Here is a 12,113-nt window from a genome sequence, read left to right on the forward strand (position 1 = left end):
TGTTCTGGATTTGATTTCTGCTGCATCAGTTTACATGTTTAGTACTGCACTCATAAATCTAGAATGAATGCTCTGTGCAATTGCATATGGATTAATTTTTGCCATATCTCATTAAGACAAGACACAGCGGTCACAGGCTGTGTGCATTATACCGGTCTCGACACTGTTATGGTCATCATGCTGCTTTTCCACCTCCATTAATAGATGTCACATTGACTTGCTGAAGACTTGTTTACTGCCTCAATCTCTATTCTTAAATCATTAATATATATCAGTGTTTCTGTGGGGGAAAAGCCTATTTTAGGGGCATCATGAAAAGAAATGTTTATATGAGCCACATTATTCAGCCGTGCTTCTAATTAATCCATCTCAAATGAATCTGAACTATCTTGACTTAAAAAGCTCAATGCTTCCTTTAGAGAGAGGGGGGGCTTTGTTTTCTGGGAAAGAGAATCCTCTGCACTGATGCAGAGGCCGATTTGCCTGCTGAAGCCTTGGAAAAACCTCGATGAGAGAGAGCGAGAGAGAGACCATTTCCATTTCAAAGAGCCTCTTGTAATTTCTCAGCGCTCATGGCTAATTGGCAGCTTTACAGGGAAGGGAAAAAGACCCGCCGCTCTAACAGGCTCTTTAATGGCTGCCGTAATTGTGGGCACAAACATAGTGGGGAACTAGCACTGCCAAAGGCCCAAGAGCGCCTGTGTAATGTGTCACACGAAAAGGTGGACGAGGCAGCGTATCTGTTGGTCCCATTTAAAGGACTCAAAGAATGAGAGCAAATGAGAAAAACAAGAGAGCACAAAAAGACAGAGCCGCCTTGAACCTTATTAGTTAATGGAGCCCGTCTCTTTCGATTTACAAGCGCCTTTTGTAGCATGGCGAAGCTGTCACATGTAGTGAGAATGTGCTGTCCGCTCTTTGGCAATCAAAAGTGTTTGTTGCTTCTGTGAATCTTTATAGCCTCGCTCCAGTTTTTCATCTCTGCTGTCCGGAAAGGAGGAGGAGGGAGTGGAGTATCAGGAGAACGTGCTCCCCCAGAGACGCCCCCGCCTACAGCAAACTTGGCACACGTGCTGCAACCCCCGCCCGCCCCCGTCATGTGACCTCCAGCATCACTATTACCAACGTCACGAAGACCCACAGGTATATCTCACTCGTGCAGACACATACACCCTCACACGGTAGCTTTATGTGTTACAAACTTATGTAGCTGCTTTTGTGGTCACCTGGGGTTTGTGAATTAAAGCCAGGCCTGTTAACGTGTTGCGAATGTGGCGCCTTGCATGATTTTTATGATGTGATTTACACCTCTCGACACACCCCACTCATAATTGCACTTGTAATGTGTGCCAGTGCCAAAGAGCTGGTAAACAATAGAGTCCCTGCAGGGCTTTGTTAATCTCAAGCTATTATCGTCTTGTCCTTCTATGTCACTAGAGGCAGCAGGAGAGACTTTCTTTCCCTGACTCATCGCAGGACAACACCTGTACAAAGTCGAGTCGGTGAGAAACTGTTTGATTTGTTTTGGTTTGCATTGATTATGTATTTTGCTGTAATAAACGGCACCTTGTTTTTTTATGTTGTGAACAGCTGGAAAAATAAGCATTAGAAATACACTAGCATTTGAAAAAAAAAAAATTCAACAAGGATGCGTTATATTATTAAAAAGCAACAGTAAAAACATTTAAAATGTTACAAATTATTTCTATTTTAAATAAATGTTTTTTTTTTTTTACTTTATACTCGAATCATGAAAACAAAAATATTAAGCAGCACAACTGTTTTCAACATTGATAATAATACAAGTTCTTTGAGCACCAAATCAGCATATTAGAATGTTTCTGATGGATCATGTGACTGGAGTAATGATGCTAAAAATTCAGCTTTGCCATCACATGATGTTAAAGGAACACTCCACTTTTTTTGAAAATAGGCTAATTTTCCAACTCCCCTAGAGTTAAACAGTTGAGTTTTACCGTTTTCGAATCCATTCAGCCGATCTCCGGTTCTGGCGGTACCACTTTTAGCATAGCTTAGCATAGTTCATTGAATCTGATTAGACCGTTAGCATTGCGCTTAAAAATGACCAAAGAGTTTTGATATTTTTCCTATTTAAAACTTGACTCTTCTGTAGTTACATCGTGTGCTAAGACCGGCGGAAAATAAAAAGTTGCGATTTTCTAGGCTGATATGGCTAGGAACTATACTCTCATTCAGGCGTAATAATCAAGGAACTTTGCTGCCGTTCCATGGCTGCAGCAGTGCAATGATATTACGCAGCACCCGTGAGCCCCTGCTTGCACAGGGAACGTGCCTTGCAACCATGGAGACGTATGTGAGAGACGCTGCGTAATATCATTGCACTGCTGCAGCCATGGAACGACAGCAAAGTTCCTTGATTATTAAGCCTGAATGAGAGTATAGTTCCTAGTCATATCAGCCTAGAAAATCGCAACTTTTCATTTTCCGCCGGTCTTAGTACACGATGTAACTACAGAAGAGTCAAGTTTTAAATAGGAAAAATATCAAAACTCTTTGGTCATTTTTAAGCGCAATGCTAACGGTCTAATCAGATTCAATGAACTATGCTAAGCTATGCTAAAAGTGGTACCGCCAGAACCGGAGATTTGCTGAATGGATTCGAAAACGGTAAAACTCAACTGTTTAACTCTAGGGGAGTTGGAAAATGAGCCTATTTTCAAAAAAAGTGGAGTGTTCCTTTTAAATTATGCTTTTACAATATTATTGTTTTACTGTATTTTTGATTAAATAAATGCAGCCTTTGAGAGCATAAGAGATTCTTTCAAAAACATTGAAAACCCCAAACTTTTGAATAAATGTGTCTGTGCTGTAACTTGTAGCACTGCAAATATTCAGTATGTAAATCTAAAGGGATACTTCACTCAAAAATGAAAATTGTCATAATTTACTCACTCGGGTCATTCCAAACCTGGATTTAATTTCTTCTGCATAAAGATAATGTGGGGAAAAGGTCATATAATGAAAGTCCGTGAGGTCCAGTGTTGTTTTGTACAACATATTTAAAGATTCTTAGTTACCCTTGAGCCAGTGATTTGGGCAGTGTCCAAAAAAGGCACGTTTAAGGTCTATTGGACTGCAAAAATGCAATAAGAATCATTTGACAAAGTGAAGTCATATGCTTCCCTGACCAGTGAGGCCAATTTTGTCAGAGAAATCAATTTAAATTGACTTAAACATGAAGCAAGGACATAGATATTAGTTTCAACTGTTTAAATCTTGGTTAAAGTCATTTTACATCAACAATTCTAAAACGCTGCAATGATTCAAGGCTGTCCTTAAAGAAACTTTACCGTGAACAGTATTCACACTTATTAAAGCAATTTTACCTCACCAATGCATAACTTAAATTAAGCTTAAATTTAAATTTGATTTATGCTCATGATGGCTCATTATCTCTAATTAAACACACCTGAACCAACTAATCAAAGTCTTCTGGATTGCTAGAATCTTTCAGGCACAAGTGTTGGGAGCTAAACTCTCAGGAAACTGGCCCTCTATGAGCAGCATTAGGCACAGCTGATTTATACAGTCTGGTAATCCTGAAAAATTGCTTTTTATAATGATGTATTTCTCTGTTTCCAGTGACCTGATTAGACAGAAGGCCTCTACTAGCAGCCTATGGCACAGAGGCACCTGGCTGTTGGGGCCCCTGAGGTTTTTTGACATGCGGAAGGCCTCAGCACCAATGCTTGCCATCCTTTTTGCCCTCCTGCTTGCTGTGGTGATCTGGCCCCTCATCTCAGTCCACGATACCTCATGTCATCGGTCCAATACCCTGACCCGTTCATTTCACCTGGCCCTACATTACAAAGGACCCCCTCCCACCTGAGGACACAAGCTGCGATTATTGCAGTAACAGTAAAGAGCTTAATAAGCACATATGGGAGAGAAATTGAATTTTTCGTTTTTTTTTTTTTTTTTTTTTTTTTTTTTTCTTCAGAATTTCTATGAAAGCATGCGTCACCTGAAAATGGAATGGGTCTCAAAGTTTTGCTGTATTAAGTGTCGCAAGAAGAACTGTCCACATGCTTTAAATATGGTTGGACTCAAGGCCATCAAAGCCTGTGAGTGCAAACCCATGTAACAAGGGCACTTAATTCTGCTCTGACACTCATTTTCTCACAATGTCAAAGTGAATAGATCAAAAGTGGATGATCTGACAGCTCTGGAAGCGTCACTGTTGATAACCTTGTTTACTTGATTTTTTTTTTTTTTTTTTTTTTTGACTGACAGATTTAAGCTTTTGTGGACCAACCAATTATTTATAGGTTTATTAGTCAAATTTAAAAAAAATAATAATTTAAAAAGCAGATTATGACTGAAAAGTGTGTGTGCGCGCTAACATTTACTTCAAGAATTGTTTAAAAAATTATTGCTGAAAATGTTGTAGTTGAAGACAGTTTTGTACAACGAGAGAACATTTCATACTGAGTCACAATATTTGATCAAGAACCACTATATTGTATGCTGTTATCACTGTAACATTTTTAAAATATATTGCATCAGTCCAATGAAGAAGGCTATAAAGCAAATCTTTGTGCACATCAAAGATCGGTTTTGCACTGTTATTCATATTTTATGACTTCTAAAATAAAAGATGAGTGAAAACAAGTGGTTGGCTGTGGATGGTGACATTGGAATGAGTGTGGAGTGATACGCCGTGTGATTCTCATTGGGGGAAGCAGTCAGTGCCTTTCTCTGTGTGTATCTGGCTTGGTGGACTTGCTGAAAGAAGGTTTTGTGCTACTGCCAGAGAAGAACACTCAAAAAGATTATGAAAGAATGTTTCAAATTCAATTAGCACACAAATGATCTTAGCTGGAAACTTCTGCAGATGGCCTTTCAACCTCATATCAATCCATTCAGAGCTCTTGGGAGTTCTGTAGTCAACACTGCAGAAAATGAAGTGTTCTGTGCATGGGTAAGCAAGCCTGTCTTTTGTTTGATGATGAGTTTATTTACTTGGCAAGAGCAATGCAGAGTCACAAATTGAACCATATACCTCTGCAAGCCTAGAGCCCATAAACCCCAAGCAAATAAATTCTAGTATCCACCTGAGGAGGACATGAACAAACAGGGAGGATTTCTCTGGCAATAAAACCTTTAGAGGAAATGGCCTTTTCTGAACTCTCCCAAAGCACTGAAGGTAAGTGCTGCTGTTACAATATTGGTAATTGCTGATATAAAGAGCATTTGGATTGGGTGGAAAAGGGATCATGTGGTAATAGTACATATGAAAGATGGCAGAGGAGATGGCTTTTCAATAAAACATGCATATGAATTTATCTGGGCTGCAACTTGCAAGATCCTGAACCAAATGTGACTTTTTATTTTTTAATGAATGTAAGGGTTTTTTAATTTTGGCTCCTAACTCACTCTTGTGGTTGGTATCCTCTATATGTGGCATTTACAAGTTGACAGGGCAGATGTGTATCAGAAAATTCAAAAAATGTGAGTTGGGACAACCTGACTCTGATTAGCCAGCATCCCTAACTGAGTTTTGTGATGGTTACTCTGAATTAATATGATGCCACTGACCACAACATTCCTTTCCTATGTCAGGAGAAATGCACGCTTGAAAACAGACAGAGCATTTTGCTTGTGCACCATTCAGCTGAAATGTGCTCGAACTAATCCTGAAGGCCCAGCAGTTTGCATCCCCGTTTATTTCAGAATGTTAGTAAAACCATTAATGATTATAATGCTGTAAACACCCTAAGTGAATTCCGTTTTTGGTTCCACTGAAATATGTCTAGTTTAATGCACTAATAATTATACAGAAAACATCTGTGTGGCTTATTTGTTCATTGCATGACTCATTATGCCCGATATGATATTTAGATATTAGAACGATGCAGTGTTGGGGTAACACATTACAAGTAACTTGAGGTATGTAATCGGATTACTTTTTCAAGTAACTTGGGAAGTAACAATTTACAACAAAATATCTAAGTTACTTTTTGAAATACTTTTTCTGTGTGTGAACATGATGATTATTGAAGTTCTAGACTGTGTACATGCATTTATTCATCTTGCACGAAAACTTTCAGTAGTCCTCAAAATGAATAAAAACGGTAAAATGCAATCTCAGAATTTTATGCAAACCTGTAATAATTAACTTTATTAAATTACACAAATATACTTTATGTATTTAATCTCACTTTATTAACCAGTGTCTTTGCTGCTGACTTCAATGATCTAATTCAACCACACTAATAAGCAAAAATTTAAGATTACAAACTAGAAAGATTAGATTTAGAAATAAGAGTGTTGAACTTCCTTCTCCTGTATCATGGCAGCACATCTAAAAGGTTTGTTGAGTTACGCCCTAATATAAGCGTAAATATGTATTTCCTTCAGCCAGAAGCTTATTCATGTCACTTTTGGTGTGAAAGGGCCTTCACATTTGCCAAAAATATAACTTTTTAGGTGTTGTTATTAAAAAACAAACAAGCAATCCCAGTTTAGAAAAAGTAACGCAAAAGTAATGTAACACATTACTTTCCATAAAAAGTAACTAACACTATTAGGTACTTTTTATGGAGTAATGCAATATTGTAATGCATCACTTTTAAAAGTAACTTTCCCCAATACTGGAATGTCTGTCACACATTTCATGCTCCGCTTCAGTGGTCTTCACTATTTTTTTCATGAGAACCACACTGATAGGACAAAATCAATAGGAGAGCTACTTTTACCGCAAAGTATCAAAAGTTACATCCACTACATGAAAAAATACTATACTAATTTATAGTAAACTATAGTGTTTTTGAACCATGCTATAGTAAATTGTAGTACACTGTATATAGTATTTACAACACTTTGTTAATGAATGCTACTGCATACTGTAACTATTGTGAACTGATAAACTGTAATAAATACTGTAGAATACTTTACAGTTTACTGTTGTAAAAAATTACAGTATTTTTTTCACGTATTTGCATATCTGCTTATCAATCTGTCATCCCTGAACATTCAATGTAATACATAAGATGGGAAAAAAATAGTTCTTTATCATTTACCAGTTAAATTTGTAATTGAGACAAGATGATTTCCTTAAATGACAAAAAAAAAAAAAAAGCAGGATTACCTTTTGCTGGGACGATGGGCTGATTTGTAGCTTGTTGCAATCCTTGTGAGGCATGCATGTTCATTGGTTAGGCGGTTTCTCGGTTTCCTCTTTATAGTGTTCATGGTTGATATTTTTTCGGATTTTCTAGACTATTTTAAGTCGTAAAGTGAGCAAAATATATTAAAATGTAGCGCATGGATTCGGCAGGTATGTATTCGTGGGAAGCCGGTCTCTCTGAGGTTGTGTGGAGCTCTCCCTAGCTCTACAGCGCCCCACAAATTTCCAATGTAAATCTTTGGTGAAAAATGGAACTGCAGCGTGGTCTCATAGAGAGCCATTGGGGCAGATTTCTGGCTGCCCCACTCATTTTCACATTAGGTCATATCACAGTATTATTTACTGCCATGCAAGCCTCAAATGAAATCTCGGCAAGCCACACAATGAGTAACACCTCTCTGTTTGATGGACAGCACTTTCAATCCCACCTTGCACCAAAGCCTCTTCGATCAATACTAAAAGAAGCATTTCACAATGATTATCTGTTGTTTTCAAATACCATTTCGGTGTCCTGCCAACACAAGCTGGCAACGGTACTCAAGTAACTTAATGAGACAGCATGGCGCTAATCGACAGGATAGGGCACCATTGGTTGGGACCTCACCCCCCCTTTCACACAGCAGGGCTCGGTCACCAGTGATTGAGATTGACAGGCTGTGCGCTAATAAAGAGATTACATGGAAATCCCTCTGAAGCCAACACTTCAGGACAGCACTCGTTTGGATATCTAGAACAGCTGCACCTCAAAGGTCGTCAATGCGTGAAGTTAACATTGCGTTTAGGCCGTAAGGGACACATTAACCAATCAGCACTATACTATAAAAGGTCACTGAATAGTGCAGCTTGTCTGAGCTGTCCACTGGGGCAATGGGATGAAAGATCTAAACTTGCTTAATCGACAAATTAATAGCTGTCAGGCACAAACAATTCTTGTGAAGTTTGCATTGCACCTTACCCTCAAATAATTGCAATTTAAAGGGATAGTTCATGCAAAAATGTAAATTCATTCATTTGCTCACCCTCATGTTGTTCCAAACATGTATGAACTACTTTGTTCTGTGGAACAAAAAAGATATATATTTTTGTCCATACATTGAAAATCAGTGGGGTCTAAATCAACATTTTTTTCAACATTTGTGTTATAGAAAGAAAAAATACAGGTCTGCAACGATGCTACACTGTAAAGAGATTGCTGTAAATTTTACAGTAACTTACTGGCAGCTGGATGCCAGTAATTTACTGTAAAATGTTTTTACAATATTTTCACTCACAGTATATTGTATGCTTTACTGTACTTGCATTTACAGTATTATTACCATTTTGTCATTTACAGTATAGTAGTGTTGAGTTTATTTTCATGTATTTAAAAAAAAAATAGGCCAATTTAATTTAGTTGGTCCAACTCAATTTAATTGAGTTTTAGGCAAATTAAGTAGATTTTGACCAACTCGATTACATTTAGATTGGGGCCAATTAAATTGAGTTGGTCCAACTCAATTTAATTTAGTTGGACTAAATTTAATTTAGTCTTGGGCAAAGGCTTATGGGTGGGTTAATTTGAGTTGGTCCAACTCAATTTAATTTAGTTGGACTAAATTTAATTTAGTCTTGTGCAAAGGCTTATGGGTGGGTTAATTTGAGTTGGACCAACTCAATTTCTCAATTTAATCCTCCCATAAGCCTTTGCTGTTTATAGTAACATACTGTTTATACACATTTTACAGTATCTTATTTTCCATTTTTGGATGATCTATCTATTTAAAGTTGCATTGAAATGGAAGTAGCATCAGATATTTGCTTCTGTATGTGACATTATCTTAAAAAAAAAAAAAAAAGCAAGGTGGGGCTGCGTCCGAAATCACATACCCTCTTGAATAGGTATTTGAATAAGTAATTACTTCACAACCACTAAAAAATATGCTTTATGTAACAGTTGATTGGATGTTGAGGCCAAGCTAACATAAATGTTCTAAAAACTTTTTGCTAATGTTCCCATTAAGTTATGAATGTTCTCTGAGCGTTCAAATGTCCAGTTTTAAATGTTTTAAAAATGTTTTTTTTTTGGTTATGCAAAGGTTAAGGGAACATTTTATTTGATCATTTTGCAAACAGTATGGAAATGTTACTTTTTAATATTCTCTGAACATTCTGAAACAAGTAGTAACATTTTAAAAACATTAGATGAACTTCTGACTAAAATGTTTCAGGAAAAAAATGTTCCATGAATGATGTATGAATAATGTTTTGTGTAATGTTTTGAGATTGAGAGCATTATTAAAGACCAGTTAATTTAGAACACACAGTCTATTAAAGGGATAGTTCACCCAAAAATGAAAATTTGATGTTTATCTGCTTACCCCCAGGGCATCCAAGATGTAGATGACTTTTTTTCTTCAGTCGAACGCAAATTATGATTTTTAACTGCAACCGCTGCCGTCTGTCAGTCAAATAATAGCAGTGATTGGGAACTTGAACAATAAGAGTCGAAAAAACTTCCATAGACAAATCCAAATTAAACCCTGCGGCTCGTGACGGCACATTGATGTCCTAAGACACGAAACGATCGGTTTGTGCGAGAAACCGAACATTATTTATATAATTTTTTACCTCTAATACAGCACTATGTCCAACTTCGTTCAGCTTCCGGCTAGTGAGGTCGGATCGCGCTCTGACAACGGAAGTGATGTCTTGCGCTCATTGAAGTATATGGGCGAGACATCACTTCCGTCTTCAGAACGCGTTTTTTGACCTCACTAACAGGAAGCTGAACGAAGTTGGACATAGTGGTGTATTAGAGGTAAAAATTATATAAATAATGTTCAGTTTCTCGCACAAACCGATCGTTTCGTCTCTTAGGACATTAATGTGTCGTCACGAGCCGCAGGTTTTAATTTTGATTTGTCTAAGCAAGTTTTATTTACTGTTATAGTTGAAGTTCCCAATCACTGCTATTATTTGACTGACAGAGGGCAGCGTTTGCAGTTAAAAATCATAATTTGCGTTCGACTGAAGAAAAAAAGTCACCTACATCTTGGATGCACTGGGGGTAAGCAGATAAACATCAAATTTTCATTTCTGGGTGAACTATCCCTTTAATGTTACTGTAAGAATTGTTTTCATGACTTAAAGAGAACCTTGTCAGAAGGTTTTCTAATAGCTGGGAATGAGGGCGTTGGAAGCAGATGAACACAAGCTTGCAGGAGCGGGTTTAAGTTAACTAAATTATTGGAGAAGTCCTGCCACCAAAGAGAGGTTTCACTGAAAAATCCAGTTACAGACATTCTGATTAAACATCATTTTTTAAAAATGAAACATGCACGGATGAATTGTTCACAATAAGACACAGACGGTGAATTTCTCCTTTCACTTTCAGTCTTTCAGTGCTATGATATTGCTTCATCATTATCCGAACAGCACCAGCCCTAGCAAGGCCAGGTCTTGTTTTGGATCAGATCATGCCTGATGTAATCTCCCCTTACAGGAGCTGATTGATGTTTCGGGCCGGTGAGGAAATAAATAGGGAGGTGGACAGCCAAAAAATGCTCATTCCTCCAAAGTTCTCCTAGGTACAGGTTGCAGATGAGTGAAGTATGCCAGAGCAATCTATTTCACACGGCACAGCTGAAACCTAATTACACAGATTAATGTCCCATGGAAGGTGCCATTACCTAAATAGCCTCCTAAAAGAGGAGGAGACTTCACTTCAGCCCAAATATGCGGTTTAAATGCTAATGGATCCTTCAAATCTAGATTTGAATAGACTATGTACGTCCTGACTTTCTCCAATCTGCTGCTGCATGGAGTAAGGTTTTGTGCAGCCCTTAATTCCCCCTCTGCAGGCACTACACTTGACAATGACAGTAAGCCTGGATAAGTCCCCACCCGCCTTTTCCGACGTGAAATATTTAACGAGGGCTGCCAGTAGCAAAGCAAAATGCTAAACTTATCACTTAATACTAATTTCGTTCCCTCGCACATTTCACCTGTTTAGCGTGCAAACGCTGGAATGATTAAATGGCTTTTAATTGCCCAGGTAACCGTTAGGGACCTAGCGTTGCGGGCCCGACAAATATCGATACCCTGTTTTTGCAGCTGCGTACGGAAGCACGTGCTGGTCATCCCACCACGACACCGTCTTCTTAAATAAGACCTCGGTTGAGGGAGATGAGAGAGCGGGAAATGAAGTTGACAGTCAGAGCCGTGAGCTTGACGCGGCCTTCGGTTGAATCTGTCAGAGCAAAGCACCCCACCCCCAGCTTCACCCCTCTGCTCACACACAAGCACACGCTGTTGCGAGGCATTAGTGTGGCAGATATACACACACTTGTTCCTTCCACCCCACCTGAAGCCTGTTTCACAACAGCGGTGCAACATCTTCTCATCTCCACGCTCGAGCCCACATGACATCAGATGTGCATTTACAGGCTTAGTGGCAGACTGTCGAGAGAAGAAGCTTGTGCATGACGCACAGTTATGACCGAAACATGCCGTAACTGTGGGACTAACTTTTTTTAGGAATTCTTGTTTTGTTTTGTTTTTTTGCTAACAGTCTGTAATCTCTGATCACAACCAAAAGTTGACCTTCTGATTGTCTTATTGCTGTGTTCTTGACATTAAGCTATTCTGGTCAGAAATAACTCAAATTAATTCACTCATTATTTATTTATCACAATTTATCACTTTTCATACACAGTGTCAAGGCATTGCATTTTGCTAGCTATTTATTTATTTGTCACATTTTATACACAGTTACTTTACATTACTCTGCCTTAAAGGGATAGTTCACTCAAAAAAGAAAATGATCCCATGATTTACTCACCCTCAGGCCATCCTAGGTGTATATGACTATCTTCATTCAGACAAACACATTCAGAGATATTTAAAAATATCCTGGCTCTTCCAAGCTTTATAATGGTAGTGAATGGGGTATGTGATTTTGAAG

General features: G+C 38.2%; 2 protein-coding genes across 2 annotated transcripts in view; both read left to right on the forward strand.

Annotated features, from left to right (window-relative positions):
• The window catches only part of si:ch211-137a8.2 (uncharacterized protein LOC777613 homolog), a 28,093-nt gene extending 23,536 nt beyond the window's left edge, over window positions 1-4,557 (forward strand). Inside the window, exons 11-13 of the mRNA XM_067365849.1 lie at window positions 961-1,143; window positions 1,438-1,502; window positions 3,625-4,557. Coding sequence (XP_067221950.1) covers window positions 961-1,143; window positions 1,438-1,502; window positions 3,625-3,871 — 495 coding nt within the window. The 3' untranslated portion in view covers window positions 3,872-4,557. The remainder of the gene's footprint in view (window positions 1-960; window positions 1,144-1,437; window positions 1,503-3,624) is intronic.
• Window positions 4,558-5,176: 619 nt separating this feature from the next.
• The window catches only part of zgc:101731 (SNARE_SNAP25N and SNARE_SNAP23C domain-containing protein), a 51,421-nt gene continuing 44,484 nt past the window's right edge, over window positions 5,177-12,113 (forward strand). The window contains exon 1 of the mRNA XM_067366257.1: window positions 5,177-5,188. The gene's annotated coding sequence lies outside the window, so the exon portion shown is untranslated. The remainder of the gene's footprint in view (window positions 5,189-12,113) is intronic.

Source organism: Chanodichthys erythropterus, chromosome 17 (genome assembly GCF_024489055.1).
Source record: "Chanodichthys erythropterus isolate Z2021 chromosome 17, ASM2448905v1, whole genome shotgun sequence".
Classification (NCBI taxonomy): Eukaryota; Metazoa; Chordata; class Actinopteri; order Cypriniformes; family Xenocyprididae; genus Chanodichthys; species Chanodichthys erythropterus.